The sequence below is a fragment of the Simochromis diagramma genome, unplaced genomic scaffold, assembly GCF_900408965.1.
Source record: "Simochromis diagramma unplaced genomic scaffold, fSimDia1.1 OVJJ01000663.1, whole genome shotgun sequence".
Taxonomy (NCBI): Eukaryota; Metazoa; Chordata; class Actinopteri; order Cichliformes; family Cichlidae; genus Simochromis; species Simochromis diagramma.
Genome location: NW_024387049.1, coordinates 2,211,435 through 2,231,376, shown reverse-complemented (window position 1 = coordinate 2,231,376; position 19,942 = coordinate 2,211,435). Strand labels below are relative to the sequence as shown.

The window sequence follows — 19,942 nt, the reverse complement described above, 5'->3', positions numbered from 1 at the left end:
GTGCGTCCTGTAGCGTAGCTTTGATTGGGCAGTCCACCGTTTTACTTCCTTCGTGGTCACGTCTTCCCTCCGTATGCTTTGTTTATACTGGGGATGAGGAAGATGGCGTTGTGGTCAGCTTCCCAAAAGCCGGGTGTGAGACAGCTTTGTAGCCCTGCTTGTATGGCGTGTAGCAGTGATCCAAATCCGATCCCCTCTCGTTGGACACGAGACATGCTGGTAAAAGTTTGGCATGACTTGTCTGAGGTTCGCTTTGTTAAAGTCTCCTGCTATAATGAGGGCTGCGCCCGGGTCCTTGTTTTGAAGCGAGCTCAGCACATCATGTAATTCGGACAAAGCCATACCTGTGTCCGCTTGGGGTGGGATGTAGACCGCCGTGGCGATGACTGAGGTGAACTCACGGGGCAGATAGAAAGGGCGGCACTTAATGCTCAGGAACTCCAGATGTGGCGAGCAGCCGCTGGAGAGAGTAGAAATGCTCCTGGCATCACACCACTTTCTGTTTACCATGAAACACACTCCTCCACCTTTGGTTTTGTTCGACTCTGCCGTTCTGTCCGCGCGGAGCACAAAGAATGAATCCGACGGAGTTACGGCCAATGACTGGGAATAGAGAGGACAAGCTAATGAGAACGATGCATAACATATAAAAAAGTTATGCATGGATATACACTTGTAATCAACTCACTGAAATCAGCTGGAAAAAGAGAACAAAAAGAAAAAGAAGGAAAAAAAGAGTTAGGGTTAACTGGTGATTCTAAATTACCTGTGAATGTAAGTGTAAATGGTTGTTTGTTTCTATGTGATAGACTGGTCAGCTGTCCAGGGTGTACCCTGCCTTGTAACCTATCACTTCAGGGTTATTTCCCAGCCCTCCTGCAACCAGGATAAAGATAGAAGGATGGTAGTTGTTGAAGACCCATTCAATTTTTATGGTAACCAGGATCTAGACTTTGTTGAACATTATGTAATATGAAGACAGCATGTATTTAAGTGACCAAGTAGTATTGGGGTAAAAGTTATTGAATGGTGTTGGGATAAAGTGAGAAAATTGTGAAGGATTAAAATATTCCAAGAGCTCAACTTACTTCATCTGAACATGTTTCAATCGCGTTTTATGAACACAAAATGCACAGGTTAACTGAATATGAAAAAGTTGTGTTGATTTAACTCAGTTGTTTAAGTTTCTGCCAAAGCAAAACATTTGTGTGCAACCAATGTCCACTATTGAATCAAGTAAATCCAACATGGCCTTTTTTGTCAGTGTGATTAGTGATGTTCGAAGCTTCATTTAGAACCTAACTGCTTCGGTATCTGATTCAATGGTTTATAAGGAAATGAATCATTCGCGGGATTTGTGGAGTGTTTTGATGGTGACAGATAGCAAACCACTGATCATTCCACTGAGAGATTTGGAGCCAGCGAGGAATAGAGGAGGTTCTGTTGTGTGGGAGAATTTTGAGTTGATTTTTGTCAATCGGGTGGGTTTTCCAGCTTTGTGTTCTGGCCGTTTGCTTTTGTTTTGTGCGTGTTTATTATATCTGAAAACGGGAAAAAGGTAAAATGTCAAAAATCTGCTTCTATAATATAAATATCATTAAATAACTTTAGAAAAACTTCCACTTGACTCTTTAGATGTAATGTTGTAAAAATATATATTTTATTGTTTAATTAATCTTAAACTGTTAGTCTGCCAAATGTGCAGCAATTGAATTTATTTATTCTCTTTATCTGATAGTTTGTGGGGCCCAGGTAGACTGTATAACTGCATCTCTACCAGTTTCTCTGCACTCCAGCCTCTTCTGTGCCATGTGAAGGGATTTCCCTTAAGGCAGGAGGAATTATCTAAATATAAAAGGAACAGGTTCGGCCATCGCACAATGGAACAAATTCTCTTCTTAAATAAAAATGAAAAAGGGTTACTTTAAATGCATCCATCCATTCGCTTCCGCTTATCCTTTTCAGGGTCGCGGGGGTGCTGGAGCCTATCCCAGCTGTCATGGGGCGAGAGGCGGGGTACACCCTGGACAGGTCGCCAGTCTGTCACAGGGCCAACACACAGGGACAGACAACCATTCGCGCTCACATTCACTCGCACATTCAAACCTAGTGCCAATTTGGATTATCCAATTAACCTATCCCCACAAGTTGCACGTCTTTGGATGGTGGGAGGAAGCCGGAGTACCCGGAGTGAACCCACGCAAAACACGGAGAGAACATGCAAACTCCACACAGAAAGACCCTGGCCTGATGATGGAATTGAACTCAGGACCTTCTTGCTGTACGGCAACAGTGCTAACCACCATGCCACCGTGCTGCCCACTTTAAATGCATCATGTTTTTAATTTGGAAGTTCATAAGCATTTTCCCTTTCCATTTCACAATCAATTCTGCCCCCAGGTCAAAAATATGTCTGGGAAAATTTCCCTGATATAATATAATTTATAAATATACCCGTCTAGCGGTTAATTGCATAAGTGCATGGAGGCAAGACCTCAGAGCAGAAGCATACTCCATAATGTGTTGTACATTATCATATGTATATTATATGTAAAGTATTTTTCAATTATTGAATTTACCAACATCAAGACGTCACAAGCAAAGAAAGACCACACAATGGTGCATGTTTAAACAAGGAGAGTTTACTGGTCAAAATTATTTATTAAACAAATAAACCACATTTTTTTAACCACCAAAAAATACACATTCAAAGCAACACAACGGCAGCCCAATATCAGACAGAATTACACTCTGTAGAGTGAGCAATCTTAGTGAAGCAGTTGGTTTTATTTTGTGGATTCAAGCTGCTCTTCATATTTTTGGCCACCAGATGACACCAGAGAGGACTGTGTTTGAAGCTTCGGTGCTTCAGAAAGCTTCATTTGGCCATCACTACTGAACTCAAAGTAACAAACTTCCAAAGTACAAACATTAACATAGGCATGAAATCAAAAACCACAGCATGGATGAGGGCAGCTAAGAGTAGATCATGACACAGACACAACGAAACACAGGACTTAAATACACAGAGGGAGCAATCAGGGAATGGGTAACAGGAGGGAAACACAGCTGGGGCAAATCAGGCCTAACGAGACAAAGGAAGCAAAACCAGATGCATTTACATGAGACACGGACTTTCAAAGTAAAACAGGAAACATAACACAGAGACGCAAACTTGACAAGGGGATACAGCTGACAGTGGAGACAGAGCAACTAGAGAACACACAGACATAAACCATGAGACAGAACTCTAACAAAGAAACCAAAGACTAGAAATGATAAATAATATAATAAACTCAAAACCCTGGGTCAACGACCCAGGCATCCTAACACAGCCAATGAGAAGAAAAGTTTACGTAGGGGGGGCTAAAAATGCTTCTGCTGGACTGATGATGAACTTGGGGGCTGCACAAAGGTCCAATAATGGATCAAAACTGAACTGTGAGTCATGCAATGCTGCACTAGATTCAAATGATCATGATGGATCCAGTTTAGCCACTTTATACCTTTCTACCTACAATCTGTAAAATCCTCCATGTGTGAACCATGTATGCAAGACAGTGTAGTGCTGATACACAGTGGAAGATTGACTCCTCTCTGCTTTTCCACCTTCTCCCTGTTTCACTTTATAGGACTTTGATGCCGTCTTGACACATCCCATGGTTCCCACGGGCTCATTAATAGCTCGGAAATTAGGTGAGCTCCTCTGCACTCAGGTTATCTGTTTGCTTGTACACCTGCACATTTTCTCACCTATCATTACTCAATCACTTCCAGGTCTCCCTACTGTCAATCTGCTGAGAGGAATACCGTGTTCTTTGGACATGAAGTCTGCTGGCTGCCCATCTCCGCCCTCATACGTTCCTCGCTTTTTCACTGGATACACGGATAAAATGAGCTTCAAGGAGAGATTTATCAACACTTTGGTGAGCCAGGCGGAAGTTAGCATATTCAAGCCTTAAAGCACAGCTTTTCCAGGAATGTTATTTTTAATCATCTTCCAGAATGTATGGTCACGAACAAAACACTGTTGGTTTGTGGTTTCAGTGTTATTACTATTACAGTACGTCTTAGTTTTTCTGTCTTCAGTTTTGGTGCTGTATTATTGTCCTGTAATGCCTCTGACCCACAGGTGGCATTGGTGGAGCCGCTGCTTTGCAAACTGCTGTATTGGCGCTTTGACCAAATAGCCCATGATTTCCTCGGAGAGAACGTGGGCGTGGCTGAAGTGCTTTCAGACTCTGATATCTGGCTGCTGAGGTAACACATGGAACGTCTGTGTATTGTTGACATTTGCTGCCTGTGTGAGTGTAAGAAGCCAAAAAACTGTTGCTGTATTTAAACAGGAATGACTTCACGCTGGATTTCCCACGCCCACTCATGCCCAATATTGTACTGGTTGGTGGAATCAATTGCAATGTGAAGCATCCTCTGCCCCCAGTAAGACTTTATGAGTTTTAGACTCTAAATACATTTATGAACATTCTGATTGACACCACTTACCGTAAGACTGTAAGACCAATCAGGTAAGAGTGATAAATGCAAAGTACTTAAGTAAGTTTGTGTTTTGTCAGGATCTAGATTCCTGGGTGTCTGGAGAGCACGGGTTTGTAGTGTTCACTCTGGGCTCCATGGTGTCAGATCTGCCAGAGGAAATCACCTCTGTCTTTCTGGAGGCCTTCAGACAGATTCCACAGAAGGTATATCAGGATACAGCTTATCTTGTCTTATAAATAAATACAGCTAATCTTAATCTACAATAAAACTATGACAGGTCATATGGAGATACACTGGAAAGGTTCCTGACAATGTCCCGGAAAATGTGAAGATGATGAAATGGGTCCCACAGAATGACCTGCTAGGTGTGTGTCTGCAGCAGCACATCCTGAAATGCTGATGTGTCACATATCAAAATATCTGATATTTCTGCATGTTTTGTGTCTTAGCTCACCCGGGAGCCCGTGCATTCATCACTCACGCTGGCTCACATGGTCTATTTGAGGGACTGTGTCACGCCGTTCCAATGCTGATGGTGCCCCTGAATTGGGACCAGCCGGACAACGCTGCGAGGATGGCCAGCAGAGGTGTAGGAATCGTGTTGAACATTTTAGACATTAATACAGAAACTCTTCTGAAGGGACTGAAGGAGGTCATCAATGACAGCAGGTGAGGGAGTCAGCAGACGGCTCACAATGTGACGTTTGATCTACATGATCCTTGTCATTCAATCAAAATGTTCTCCTTTGGTCTACAAAACATTTTTTTCAAACAAGCAAGTCTTGCAGGTTTTCCCAGCCTTATAAACAGTACATTTGAACAATGACTGAAGCTAGCCCTCTGAGTACACAATGGGTCATCATTCTAGCTACATTTCCATGATGGTGACTCTTTGCTAGTCAATCAATCAATCAATCAATCTTTATTTATAAAGCACTTTTCATACAGAAAAAATGTAGCACAAAGTGCTTTACATAGTTAAAAGCAGCCCACCCCACCCTCCAACGCACTCCCCACACTCTCAATACACATATATCCCCCCACCCCCACACACACACACATACACACACGCGCACACTTAAAGAGTAAAAATTGGGCTGGGCTCGCATGAGCCAAGTGAGGAAACATTATAACAGAGAGCCGTCTGCACCGGGAGCCGGTCACAGACCGCAGCCTCCGGGCTGGGCACACAGCAGGAGGGAGTCAAGCACACCTAGGGAGTTTCCTATATACACATAAAGTCTGACTTTGTAGAGAGGCTCTCATAATCTTTTTCCAGCCTGAGCATCAGATACTCTTTTACTGATGTCCTCAGAAATGTCCTTTATTTGTGCCTCAGTGTATTTCTGAGTGTTTTGAATATCAGCCTTGGACAGATCCCTGTGCTTTAAACTAAAACAGGCTGCAGGCTTTCATACTTTCTCCCCTGACGGGTATGTAATGAGTGACTTTTTTTGTTTGAGTTAATAAAAGGTCCTGATTTGTTCAACTGGGTTCACGTAACATTATCTAATTTTAATTAGGACTCGTGTTAAACTTGATGGTGGTCACATTAATTGCAGAAAATAAAAAACTCTAACAAACCTTCAAACACTGAACCACTGTACCATTTGTTCTCCAAGAGCTTTAAATATGATTAAATTCAGCTCATTGTCATTTTAAAAAAACCTTCCCATTTATCTGTGTTTTCAGGTATAAAGAGAACGTGAAGAAGCTGTCAGATCTTCATAATGATCGGCCGTTGGACCCGCTTGAGCTTTCAGTGTATTGGACAGAATTTGTGATGCGGCATAAAGGGGCGAAGCATCTCAAATCGGCTCTCCATGAACTCTACTGGTTCCAGTACTTCAGCCTGGATGTAATAGTGCTGCTAACTACTGTGGTGCTTGTCTTTGTAATGCTGACAGCAAAATGTATGAAGCTATGCTTCCGTAAACTAAGACGGAAGAGGAAGCAGGAATAAATACAGTTTTTGCTCATGCAAAATCTTTCTCAAATTAAGCAGTATTTGGTGGATTTAAAGGCACTGTGTGAAAAGGCTTCAAGTTCACATGTTGAGGTGTTGTCTTTGGTGCCAGAGGAAGAAGTAATAAAACAAGAGGAATGGTTTTCAAGTATCATGAAAATACACCAATGTGTTTTTAAATGAAATTCAAAACTGGATAAATCAAAGAGAACAAAATCCTGCTGTTCGTCCAAAGCAAATCAATTTATTGGAAAACAATGTTGCATCAAATACTGAGACAGAAGTGGAGGATGATATCAAGCCAAGTGATAGTGTTTCAAATGTTGAAAGCGACAAAACTTCTTCATCAAGATCTTCAACTTCATCTGTTCGTATGAAAGCTGAGGCAGAGTTGGCAGCTTTAATGATAAAGCAGAAATTATTGGATGAGAAACATGTACTGGAAGAAGAGGAACGTCTTCGTAAAAGAAAGGCTAAAATTGGACACTGAAATTGCTGAAAAAATGGCTACAATAAATGTCCTTAAAGCTCAAAGTATAACAAGCAAAAAAGGATCTTTAAAAGTTTCAGATGGAATGAATTCATACATTTCCAATGAAAGATCTAAACAAACCCTTAATGTTGATGCATTGGAATTTATACCTCACATTTCTGCAAAACAAAATTCATTGAGTAATGCTGAAACTCAAAACAGGAGAAAAGATAAAACCCAGGAATGTGTCATGCAACAAGCCGTGCTGACTGAATCTTCTCAAAATAAGCATCCTCGACAATATTCAGTTATTCCTTCAAACCCATCTGATGCAAATGGACAAAATGACTGTCATACAAATGGTATGGTGGAACTGGAACCACAAAATGATGTTATTGGAATAATGACTAAACAAAATGAAATAACAACACTCTTAATCCAACAACAAAGCCTCTTTTCTTTACCAAAGAGAGAAATACCTCATTTTGATGGAGATCCACTTCAATATTATTCATTTATTAAAGCATTTGAGAATGCAGTTGAGTGCAATACGAAAAATAACAGCGATCGTTTATATTTTTTGGAACAGTACACAAGAGGCCAGCCAAAGGAATTGGTGAGAAGCTGTCAACAAATGAACTCAGATCGTGGTTATCGCAAGGCAAAATCACTGTTAAAGGAGTACTATGGCGATGAACAGAAGGTCGCAGCTGCATATCTGGACAAGGCACTTTCATGGCCATCAATTAAAACAGAGGAAGTAAAAGCTCTTCAGAACTACAGTTTGTTCCTCAGGGGATGTTGTAATGCAATGGAGGAGGTGCAGCATCTGAGTGATTTGGACATGCCTTCTAATATGGTGAACATTATTAAAAAATTGCCGTATAAATTTAGGGACAAATGGAGAAGCCATGTTTGTGACCTGCAAGAGAGGCATAAAAGAAAAGCCAAATTTATGGATATTGCAGACTTTTTGGAGAAGCAAATAAGAATATTAACTGATCCTGTATTCGGTAATATTCAAGATTCTCCGCTTTCTTTACCAACAAAAGGAATGAGTAAAGCCAAGTATCAAGGCAGACCTGGAAATAAAGGAACAAGCTGTCATGGTTCGGCTGTGTGGCAGGCAGGAGAGGACCCAAACGCAAACTCACGGAGACAAAACGTAAACTCAAAACACAGCTTTAATGCTGGCATAAAGTGAAACACAAAAAACAGTACTAAACTTAAACTGGGGAGACTAAAGTACAAGGAGCCACAGGGAAAAATCACACAGCTATGAGGGAGACTACGACACAGAACTGAGGGAGACGCAGACCTAAATACACAGAGGGTTAACGAGGGAAGTGGGAGCACATGGGGAACACAGGTGACACCGATAATCATAACGAGACACGGCAGGAGTGAACACAACACTGACGGGAGACGGGTAAAGTAAAACAGGAAGTACAGAGGTTCAGATAGGAGGAGAGAGAACACGGGGAGAACACAGACATAACGGGCAGGGGAAACGTGGAATAAACACAAAGAGAGACGAGGGCTCACACAGGGGGTAAGAGTCACGAAGGGAAAACACTTAGGGAACAACACAACAGGACAACTCAGGAAACATGGCCTAAATAAGGAACGAAATACAAAAATACAAGGAACTAAGAATACTGGGCCCACATGGCCCAGGACCATGACACAAGCTTTGCCACCACTATGCAAGTTGTGGAGAGTACACCTAAGCCTGCGGAAATGGAAATGAAAAATAATCAGGTTGGAAGGAACGTCTGTATTTGTTGTGGAGGAAGACACATGTTGGACGTCTGTGCACAGTTGGGAAAAATGGCTCATGAGAAGAAGATAACCTTCTTAAAGGAAAATGGCATCTGTTTTGGCTGCTTGTGTATAGGACACATCAGTAAAGATTGCCGTAAGAGGATTTCCTGTTCCAAATGCAGCCGGAAACATCCCACCATCCTGCACAAAGAAAGTTCACCTTCTGAAAAGACCGACAGGAACATGCAGCCGCATGTGAGCACACTGGTGTCGAGTGGTCTTACAGGGGCTGGAGACCAGGACTGTAAACTGCCCATTGTGCCTGTCCAAGTAAAGTCAAAGAAAGGAAGCAACATTATTACAACATGTGCTTTTTTGGACCAAGGGAGCACAGCAGTTTTCTGCACTGAGAGTCTGATGCGCAGACTTCACCTTGAGGGAAGGAAAGGAAACATCCTCCTCCTCAGAACCATGGGCCAGGAAAGAATTGTGAGCAGCAACACTTTATCAGGACTGGAGGTTGCCGCTCTTTGTGGTGACGAATTTCTGGAACTGCCAAAAGTGTACACCCAGGAGTCCATGCCTGTACATAAAGGAAATATTACAACACCAGGAGATATTGAAGGATGGGCACATTTAAAACGCATAACCTTGCCTCAAATAAATGCAGGAATCGAACTTCTGATTGGAACAAACATTCCCAAAGCCTTGGAACCTCTGGAAGTGGTGTGTAGTGTTGATGGAGGACCGTATGCCGTAAGGACAAGGCTTGGCTGGACCATCAATGGACCACTTTCAGGAAACTGTGAAGCTACAGGTGATCAGAAGCATCCACAAGTTACAGTCAACAGAATTTCTGTTGTCACGCTGGAGGAGCTTTGGCAGCAACAGTTCAAGAATGACTTTCCTGAGAGCAAAGTTGATGAGCAGGTTGGATTGTCAAGAGAGGATCAGCGATTTCTGGAAATAGTGACTAACTCTGCCAAATATGTGGGTGGTCATATCCAGATAGCATTACCTTTTCGGAATGCCAGTATCAGTATGCCAAACAATAAGAAAGTTGTTCAACAACGTCTGCGCTTTCTAAAACATAGATTTGAGAGAGACACAGTGTTTCATACTGAGTACAAAGTCTTCATGAATGAGCTTCTGGCTAAAGGTTATGCTGAAAAGGTCCCGGAAGAGGAGATCAATCGCAATGATGGCAAGCTGTGGTATATACCACACCATGGTGTTTACCATCCGACCAAGAAGAAACTCAGAGTTGTGTTTGACTGTGGAGTGAGTTATCATGGAACATCTTTAAACTCCCAACTCTTACAAGGACCTGATCTTACAAGCTCTTTAATAGGAGTGATCACAAGATTCAGGAAGGAGCCAGTTGTAATTATGGGAGATATTGGATCCATGTTCCATCAAGTCATGGTTCCAGCTGAAGATAAAGATCTATTGAGATTTCTCTGGTGGCCTAAAGGTGATCTGGAACAACCAACATCTGAATACAGGATGAATGTACATCTCTTTGGGGCAACTTCGTCACCAAGTTGTGCCAACTTTGCACTCAGAAAGTGTGCGGATGACTTTGGACATCTCTACAGTGAGGAAGCTGTGAAGAAGTTGTTGCACTGTTTTTATGTGGACGATTGTCTTGTGTCCGTTGAAACTGATGAGGAAGCAGTGTTAATGTACCACGAGTTGGTTTCTTTGTGTGCCAAAGGAGGATTTCTGCTCAAAAAGTGGATCACCAACAAGCCTGGAGTGCTGGAATCAATTCCTGAAAGTCACAGAGCCACAGGAATGAAAGAGTTGAACATGGAATTGGATTCCTCAATGATCGAGCGAGTTTTGGGCGTGGAGTGGTGCATAAAATCAGACTCTTTTAAGTTCAAGATTGTGCTCAAGGACAGACCGCTCACCAGAAGAGGAATCCTTTCAATTGTCAGTTCTATCTATGATCCTCTTGGAATGCTAAGTCCTGTGGTCTTAACTGCTAAGAAAATCCTAAGAGATCTATGCCAGGAAGGAATCGGCTGGGACAATAACGTACCAGAGCTGTTTTCCAAAAGATGGTTAACATGGCTCCAGCAGCTCCAGCTATTGAGCAAGTTTGAAGTGAGTCGTTGTCTGAAACCTGATGGATTTGGAGAAATCACGAGTGCTCAGTTGCACCATTTCTGTGATGCCAGTGAGGATGGGTATGGAACAGTGACCTATCTGCTGATTGAAAACATCTGTTCAGAACGACACTGTGCGTTTCCCATTGTTATGGGAAAGGCTCGTGTTGCTCCTCTTAAATCCTTTACCATCCCAAGAATGGAGCTCATTGCAGCAACCATGGCCAGTCGATTGGATGTACTCTGGAGGAAAGAGCTGCAGATGGAACTTCTGGATTCTGTGTTTTGGACAGACAGTGCTTCTGTTCTTAAATACATCAGGAGTGAGACTTCAAGATTCAAGGTTTTTGTGGCCAACAGAGTTTCACAAATCTTAAGAGTTTCATCTTCCTCGCAATGGAGATATGTGGACACTGCCAGTAATCCAGCAGATATGGCCTCAAGAGGAGTGAAAGTCGATGTTTTTATGAAGAATACAAAGTGGTTGTCTGGGCCTCAGTATCTTCTACAATCTAGGAGTGAATGGCCTATCTACCCCGATGACATCAGTCTGCTTGCATCTGATGATCCTGAGGTAAAAACAGTTGCCACAGTGAGTGTTGAGCAAGCTGGAGAAATTCTGTTACTCGCTTGTTTAAACATTTTTCCACCTGGATACGTCTTAAGAAGTCAGTGGCATGGCTGTTAAAATTTAAGGACTTGCTTCTGTCCTTTGTGAAGAAAAGGAGAGAATTGTGTTCAAGCTTACCACAGTCAGAGGTCACCAAAGAGCAACAGAAATCATTTGTGGAAGAAAAGCTGAGGAACTTTAAGAGGACATCTGTGATTAAGAATCTTACAGTGGAAGATCTGGACAAAGCTGAGGTTGTCATTATCAAGTTCCGTCAGAGGAGGAGATTTTCCTTGGAGCTTGTGAGTCTGGAGAAGGGACAACCCATTATAAAATCAAGTCCTCCTGGTGGCCTTGGGTCCTGGTTTGTGTGTCGCCGGGGTTGTGGGCGGGTGGGTGCATGGGGGCCCATCCCTGGCGCGGGGTGCCGCCGGTGCGTCGAGCCGCCTGGGGGGCTCTTCAACTGGTGGGGGAGATTGTCACACCTTGCAGGAGCTTTCCTCTCCTCAGGAACTCTCTGCAGGAGGGGGAGACACAGGAGAGGTGGAGGAAGATCTCAGCCTGGGCGTCTATTGTCTCATGTAGTCTGGAAGATGAATGGATGGTGGGGTGGGTGCAGTTTTCTCTGTGGTGGGGTTGGGTGGACTGTCCCGGGCTCTGTGGGGCCGGGGGGCGCTGCTGCGCTGGGCCCCGGTCTGGATGGGCCTGGGCCCCCTTTCCCTGGCGGGTCGCGGAGTATGGGGGTGCCTACTGGGGTCAGCGGGGGAGCTGGCCCCAGGGAGGGGTCACCTGCCCCTCCCTTCCTTCCCTCCCCATCTCCAGCTGCCTCCCTCTTCCCGCTCCACCACAACCACCCACACATGTAGGGCCTTGGAGTAGGGGTATGTCACCAGGGTGCAGAGGAGGCCACCCCCCCCCCCCCCCCCCCCCTGTCCCCTTCTGGCTGCCTCTGCCTCAATTTTATCCCACAACTTAGACATTCACATTACTCACACTCTCATTACGCATACATATAGGATCTTGGGGGTGGGCACGATACACGGAGTCAGAATTACCATCAGGGTGTACACCCCACCCCTGGCGTCGTTGCCCACCTCTCAATTTTGAATACACGTAGACATTGAGGGCTAGCAGGAGGGACTATGCGCTTACCTGCTGCTCTCTGGCAGGTAGCTCCATGCCCTCCTGGGTTTTAATTGCACCTTAGAACACACATGCATCAACACTACAATGAGCGGGTGGAGGGAGGTTTGGAGTCTTCTCTCACCCCCGTTCTCTGCGGCCTGCTGGAGCGGGGGGGCTAGGAGGAGGAGTTGGCCGTCCGACTGCGGTCTGGAGTGTGGGGCCTCCCTGCTGCTGCGGAGTCGGGGCGGTCTGCCTCTCCCCACCGCAGGGAAAAGGGTAACACCACCTGGGTCTGGGTGCAGTTCCCCCCTCCAGGCGCAAGGGTACCTAGACCCGGTTCGTAGAGTACGCTTGGGGAGTGTGATCGTGTGTACAGCGTCTCTTTATGTCTGTCTCCATGTTGGTTGAGTGTGGAGTAAGTGCATATGAGAGCATGAGGGTGGGAATGGATGTTTGTGTCTGTGTGTGCCTGTATGTCTGTGTCTATATGTCAGGTTGGGTATCAGACGCCACCTCTCTGGGGACATCTCAGGCCCTCCAAGGTTTGGAGGCCTATCTCCACCCACCACCACTTCCCCTGCCAGTGGCGGACTCCCTCAGGTGTCGGTGCGTTGGTGGTTCTTTGTGTCTGGGGGTGGGCGTCCGGGTACACACCGGCTCACTCCTTGGCGGCCGCTTATCGGGGCCTGGAGCCTGGGGCTCGCTCGGGCCACTCCGGAGGTGGGGTGCCCCCGGCCTCTTGGCCTGTGGCTCGGTCACTCAGGCACAGCTGGCTGCCGGCGGAGCTCACGGGCGCGTCACTGCAACTCCCCCTGGCTTCTGCTCCGCGGCTGCTGAGTGAGCCCTCATCTGGGACTCTCCTCAGCTCTTACTGGGACAGTGGCACGGCTGCCCCTCTGTTGGTCTTCCTTGGTCTCTTGTGTTCTGGGGGCCTCTGGATGTCTGGAGTCTTGATCTCCTCCATACCTGCTTCATGCCCTGGAGGACGGGGCTGTGGCTCCCCACACTCCCTAGCAAATCGTTACATGGAGAAACCTTTGGAATGCAAGCATGCTGATCCACACAGGTATGCACACAGGTGTACACACGGGTATTCACAGACGCGGACTACAGCTTTCTTGGCTGCTGCCTCAAAGCACATTGTGCGCTGTCTATCTTGCGTGCTGCACAATATCGTTTATTATTTAGTATCTACTGATATCTACTGCTAGCTAGTTTATTGTGATGGTGCCGTTTTTTTTATTTATTATGTTGCTCTTTGTTGTTTGCTTTCTCTTCTGTTTTTTTTCTCCATACAGGTGACCCAGGAGTTTTGTTCTTTTTTTTTTTTTTTTCTTTCTTCCCCCCCTTCTCACCGTCTCTTCTCCCATTTGGTTTTCTTTCTCTCCCTCTCTTTCTTTCATTCTTTCTCCCTGTCCTATCCTCCAGTCATGTCTGTCCCGTTTGTAGCAACTGAAAATAAAATAAATTCATAATTATAATAAAGGTCAATCAAATGGACCAATATGGCAAGGCCATGACGATCCACTTGGTAAAATAAATCCGCTTGGCATCTTTCTTGGCCTTAAGACAACAATTCTGATGGCCATAGATCCAAACGGGACACAAAAAAAAAAAAAAAAAAAAAAAAAAAAAGCCCCCTGACAAAACAATCAAAGAGAGCGTCCAAAAGAGGCCTGCTGAACGCCACAGGAAGAAACCTCACGTAAACACTCTGATGAGAAAAGGTCCTACAACCACTCACCATGGTGAGGTCAGTCAGGTGAGGCTGTGGCAGGGCTGCAAGCATGTAAAGGAAAACTCAGATCTACGTTACAGTCCAGAACCACGCCCACTTCACAGCAAATACACCGGTGCTTCACCCCACAAAGGTGATCCGGACATGGAGACAGGACGGCCGGGACACTCCTCTCCCCCACTGAACCTCAGGGCTCTCATTCCACCGTCATCAAAAATCATAAAGTCCAGCCAGCATCAACATCACTGCCACCGCCAGCCTTTTACCCCCTACAAATTCTACAAAGGGCTGCCACCTTTGCTTACATCAGCCCACGGATCTCCCAAATTCACCTATGTGAATATGTCTCCAGAAATTATTCCAAGAAGGCATCTACTGACAAGTTTCAACAACAACAAATTCAGTGGCCGGCACATTTTTAGAGACAGCTCTTCATGGCTCTCACATTACGTTGATGCAAAAGAGACCTCACGCACAGAAATGACCGAGACCAAATGGTATAAAAGGGAAGAAGACAATTCCTCAGAAGTGGATTCATCACTGTTCAGACATGATGTTCAGGACCTGAAAGCTCATACTCGTGACACCTCCCTGAAGGAACCCGATTCATGCAGATTTTTTGTGCCTGTGCTTAGGGACCTAACAGGAATAAGAAAAAGCAACGACAAAAGACACAGGGGTATTTTACCTTCATCCCCCATGAGAGAGCAACTTCCACGTCCACAGAGTGACACAGTCAGCGTGCTTCAGGCTAAGGACATTAGGCTCTATCACTTTGGAGAAGAAAGCCATACAACTGTGACTCCACAAGAAGTAATGGTCAAAAGGACATCACAGTCAGCCTTGCACAAGCGAAAACCTCTAATCTGAGAAGTACACACTTAATTTATTCACTGGTCAGTGATGGAATTTTTTTTCTTTTTTACTTCAACAGTTGTTTACAAAAGAAACCTTAGAAAAAAAATACTCAGTATGGGTCAGAGGGAAGGGAAAACTCCAGGAATAGTTAAAAATGCCTCTTATTAAACATGAAATAAATAAATTGACTCTGAATTTAATCACTTTTTTTCCTTTTTGCTTAATGTTAATGGCCCTGATAAAGACCTGATTTATGGCTGAAAAATCTTCATCTTTGGCTCTTTCTAACAAACGACAAAGGATTCACATCATGTTCATGTTTTTTAATGCAAAATGTGAAAACATATTAATAAAATAAATGTTAATAAAATAAAATATAAAAATAAAATAAAATAAAATAAAATCAAGTCCTCTAAGAAGACTCTGCCCACAGCTGCAAGATGGAATTCTCAGAGTGGGTGGGAGACTCAGTAGATCATCGATGCCGGTTGAGGTGAAACATCCCATAATACTAGCAAAGGATCAACACATTTCCGAGCTCTTGCTTAGACACATACATCAGGAAGTTGGACATGGTGGTCGTAACCACATGCTGTCTAAGCTAAGAGAAAAGTACTGGTTGATTGGAGCTAGTACAGCAATAAGAAAAGTGTTATCTAAATGTGTCATCTGTCGACGTCTTAATGCTCCACCAGTGAATCAACAGATGGCGGATTTGCCCAATGAAAGAATCATTCCAGATGAACCTCCATTCACGCGGGTGGGAGTGGATTACTTCGGACCCTTCAGTGTAAAAAAAGTAGGAGGAGCGTGGTGAAGAGATACGGTGTTATGTTCACCTGCCTTGCTATCCGTGCTGTTCACATTGAGGTTGCTCCATCACTGGATACTGACTCTTTCATTAATGCGTTCAGACGTTTCAATGCAAGAAGAGGTCAGGTTCGAGAACTGCGTTCTGACAACGGAACCAATTGTGTAGGTGCTGAACGTGAACTTAGAACTGCCATTGAACATTGGAACCAGGTAAAAATCAATGATGTCTTTCTGCAAAAGGGAGTTAAATGGACCTTTAATCCACCTGGAGGTTCACATCACGGAGGAACCTGGGAGCGACTGATAAGACTGGTTCGCAAAGTACTTAATTCCATAATGAAAGTACAAAACCTGGATGAAGAAGGTCTTCATACTGTACTTTGTGAGGTTGAAGCCATCATTAACAGCCGCCCAATTACCAAAGCCTCAATGGATCCTAATGACCTGGAAGCTTTGACCCCTAATCATCTTCTTCTGTTAAAGACCTCACCGATATTACCACCAGGAGTATTCCATTCCACTGATATGTACACACACGGAAGATGGAAACAAGTCCAATACATGTCTGACTTGTTTTGGAAAAGATGGGTGAAGGAATACCTACTACAGCAACAGGAACGTCAGCGATGGATTGGAGTAAAAAGGAACCTCATCGTGGGAGATCTGGTTCTCATCATGGACAGTTCGGCACCTCGAAACTCTTGGCCAATGGGACGTGTGATAAAGACTTTTCCTGACCGAAGAGGATTCGTTCGTCAAGTTCGGATTAAAACTCAGACTAGTTGCCTGGATCGACCTATTACCAAACTGTGTCTACTGCTGGAGGCAGATCACAGTTAAAGACTTCTGGGTCCAATTATCAGACTTTGATTGTATTTGGACATAAAATGTCTCTTTTTTTTTTCTTTAAAGATAGACTTTAAGATTACCTATAGGATTCCTGCGGGTAATATTGAAATACAGTAAATGCTTGACTTTTCTCTGCATGTTTTATGTCTCCTACTTGGTTAATTATGGGTAATTATTAGAAGGGATCCTAATAATTAGGGGCTGGTGTGTAGGAGCCATAATTGAATGTATTGAATTTTGATGATCACTGGGTTTTTATTTGTTTGGTTGTTATGGGAGTCACGTGGGTGCTAGCGGTGACATAAATGGGCGTTGTCAGTCTGTCATTCACTGGTTTTGATTTTGACAGAGAGGAGGGCTGGGTAGCCGTAGTTTTTGTTGACCGCTGCACAACATGTTTCGCTTCGTTATATTAGAGCCTGTGACGTTGTAAGAGTCTGAATCAGGAGCCGATGACATTACTCTGTAAACTCTCAAAGCACTTTAATAAACAAGCAAAAAATTCCACCTCTCGCATTATTGCGTAAAGTTGACAGCGCGTCAGGCAAATAGGCAGGCTCCATCCCCGGCCTCTAGCAAGTGTGGAAGTCGCTACACCACTGTCATATTTTTTGGTGAAAACAGAGTGAATTATTATGATGCTGAGAGGGGTTACGAAATGTTTTCGTATAAGTGTAAATGATATTTAATTAATTTAAATAAATGTTTCTGAGCTTCATACCATTTTTTGTTAAAAAAAAAAAAAAAAGACTGAATTATTATGATGCTGAGAGGGGTTCCCAAGCTAATATAACATTACATTACTTTTTCTTGACATGTGTCTTGATTAGAATGTTCAGTGTGTAAATGTGTGGGTTGTCTGATACCAACTACAAAGACTTTAGTGCAACTGTGTTTAAAAAGATGCAGATAGTTGATCCTCAGTGTGGTTAGAGGGAGGTTTGGAAATACAGTACTGTTGAAAAATATTGTAATAACGCTGCTCTTTGAAACTGCATTAAAGCTGCAGCACATTCTCTGTAACGGTTGCTTTAGCAGGGTTATTACACTCATGCTCCTCTTACCTAGATTCCCAAAAGAGACAGGAAGGACTTTGAACACATGCAAATCAAATCTGCTAATTCACCAAGGTATTAAAACAACTTATTCAGAGGAGCCTGCAGGTAGAGCAGCTTGGTTCACAGCTGTAGAACTTAAAGCTCAGAGAAGGGGGTGTTTCCTTTGCCGTTCCCCCCAAACTTTCTCTGTGCTCATTTCAGTCAGCCGTTGGTACACTGACTAAGAACTATGAGAACAGCAGGAGTCTTTGTGCTTTTGTTGCTTAACATGGCCATGGAAATAAGCGGTGCTGCAGATAGAGAAAAGTCCAGTCCTGACAACAAACTGAAGACAGAAGAGGCTGAACTTCCTCAGACCAAGCCTGCAAGTTTTTCAAATGTTTTAGGCAAACTGCTCGTGGTGCCCATGGATGGGAGTCCCTGGATAGGTCTTAAAGCCATTGCCCAGGAAATGGGTCGCCGTGGACACAGTTACGGTGGTGACGCCAGAGACCACCATACAAATGGGTCCAGGGAAACATTATGAGACTTTGACCTATCCTGTACCTTATGACAAAGCTTACATCGACTCTGTGATGTCCACACACAAAGACATCATGAAAAAATCCTCACAGCCTTTCATGGAGAAGATCAAGAAACGGTTCAGACAGTTCCAGGCCATTTCTGATTTTCTGCACATCACTGCAGAGAAGTTGCTCTTCAATGCCAGTCTCATATCACACTTGTCCCAGCAGGTGAGTACAAATACAGAAGAGTGTTGTGTTTGTATATAACACTGGAAACGATGGCTCGTTTTTAGGCACACTTTAATGTTACTGGAAAAACGCTCACATCGCACTCTTCCACTTCTTCTCACTCCTCCTCACTTACCTGTTTCACAAAAGCGCCACATGGCCTGAACGAGTAACAGCACCCATAGAAGCACATAACATTCAGATTCAGTCTACATAAGCCTGTAATTACATCTCCCCTTTTACCCGAAAAGCAATTCTCAGCTAAAGCAAAGTGCAGGTATTAATCAAACATTAAACAACATGTTTACTTTTAAGGGTGTCTAAACAACACTTCAGTCTTCAGTTTTATATTTCTGGCAACTTAAGGAAAAAATAAAGCATGGTGTCTGAGATGAACCACGCAGATCAAACAGGCCAAGCATCTGCTTTTAGCTTAGCTTATCCAACTAGTCTGGAGCCATATTTCAGTAGCTAAATGTGATTTACCTTTGTTTGTGTGTGTGTGTGTGTGTGTGTGTTTGTGTGTTTGTTTTTTTTTGAAAACACAGCGCATATTGTGAATGGCATAGGCACCAATCTGTTTTCTATCGCCCATTTGCTGGGAGTAAGGGCGCCCTCGTTTGCTAGGTGCGCCTGCTGCTTGCGGCACAGGGAGGAGAGGGCGGGGCGGCGGAGGATTCTCTGGCTGGAGCGGCATCTAATAACCAACTCGCAAAATAAAACAAAATAAAAACAAACCAACAAACATGAAAACACCAGACATCATGATACAGGCTTATAATTTGCACCGATGTTTTTTCGAAATTCTATACGCGAAAAATGCGCGCAAGAGCCCTCGGTGCGCCTGCTCGCTGCTGAAGTCAAAGTAAACTTTATTGTCATCTCAGCTACATTCAGTCCAGTATATAGAGAGACGAGACGATGAGGCCCAAGTTACAGCAGTGCAAGTAAACAAACAATAAATATAAGAAGAGTAAGAAAATAAATATACACTTTAGGACTCGGGGTAAAGGATCAATAACAATTTAAAATTTACAGTTTGATGATTTAAAGTCTCACACACAACCCGTCGAAAGGGGAGGGGGGCCGGCTGCTTCCAAATAGAGCACATTTCATTCATAATGTTGTAAATCCAAGCCCATTATGTATTCATGATTTGAATCCTGGGTTGTGTGAAATCCCAGAAATAAACCCTAGAAAAGTGAATCTGTGAACTAAGGTGTAGGTGTGTTAGGTTATGTTGTGGTGATCCTCGAGTTGGGGGATTTGTGTTCATACTGCAGTGCAAAATGAAAACAAATGTAAGATGGACAAGAAAAGGTCAAAGCCATCAGGTGCTCAGTT

At 43.9% G+C, this 19,942-nt stretch overlaps 2 protein-coding genes across 2 annotated transcripts in view; both read left to right on the top strand.

The window, feature by feature from the left end:
• The window catches only part of LOC120741772 (UDP-glucuronosyltransferase 1A1-like), a 16,979-nt gene extending 10,380 nt beyond the window's left edge, over positions 1 to 6,599 (top strand). Inside the window, exons 2-9 of the mRNA XM_040044808.1 lie at positions 3,633 to 3,696; positions 3,778 to 3,926; positions 4,133 to 4,260; positions 4,347 to 4,440; positions 4,575 to 4,700; positions 4,775 to 4,862; positions 4,947 to 5,166; positions 6,190 to 6,599. Coding sequence (XP_039900742.1) covers positions 3,633 to 3,696; positions 3,778 to 3,926; positions 4,133 to 4,260; positions 4,347 to 4,440; positions 4,575 to 4,700; positions 4,775 to 4,862; positions 4,947 to 5,166; positions 6,190 to 6,460 — 1,140 coding nt within the window. The 3' untranslated portion in view covers positions 6,461 to 6,599. The remainder of the gene's footprint in view (positions 1 to 3,632; positions 3,697 to 3,777; positions 3,927 to 4,132; positions 4,261 to 4,346; positions 4,441 to 4,574; positions 4,701 to 4,774; positions 4,863 to 4,946; positions 5,167 to 6,189) is intronic.
• Positions 6,600 to 14,199: 7,600 nt separating this feature from the next.
• Positions 14,200 to 15,481, top strand: LOC120741776. Its single transcript, XM_040044813.1, has 3 exons — positions 14,200 to 14,310; positions 14,344 to 15,099; positions 15,221 to 15,481. The coding sequence occupies exons 1-3, from the start codon at positions 14,266 to 14,268 to the stop codon at positions 15,290 to 15,292; spliced, it is 873 nt and encodes a 290-aa protein (XP_039900747.1). The 5' UTR covers positions 14,200 to 14,265; the 3' UTR covers positions 15,293 to 15,481.
• Positions 15,482 to 19,942: the final 4,461 nt, after the last annotated feature.

Excerpts from the sequence above, each read along its gene's own strand:
- LOC120741776 (XM_040044813.1), top strand. The coding sequence starts at position 14,266 with ATGAGAAAAGGTCCTACAACCACTCACCATGGTGAGGTCAGTCAG. Across the intron at positions 14,311-14,343 it reads ACCATGGTGAGGTCAGTCAG|GAAAACTCAGATCTACGTTA; the intron begins GTGAGGCTGTGG and ends AAGCATGTAAAG. Across the intron at positions 15,100-15,220 it reads CAACTGTGACTCCACAAGAA|TTGTTTACAAAAGAAACCTT; the intron begins GTAATGGTCAAA and ends TTACTTCAACAG.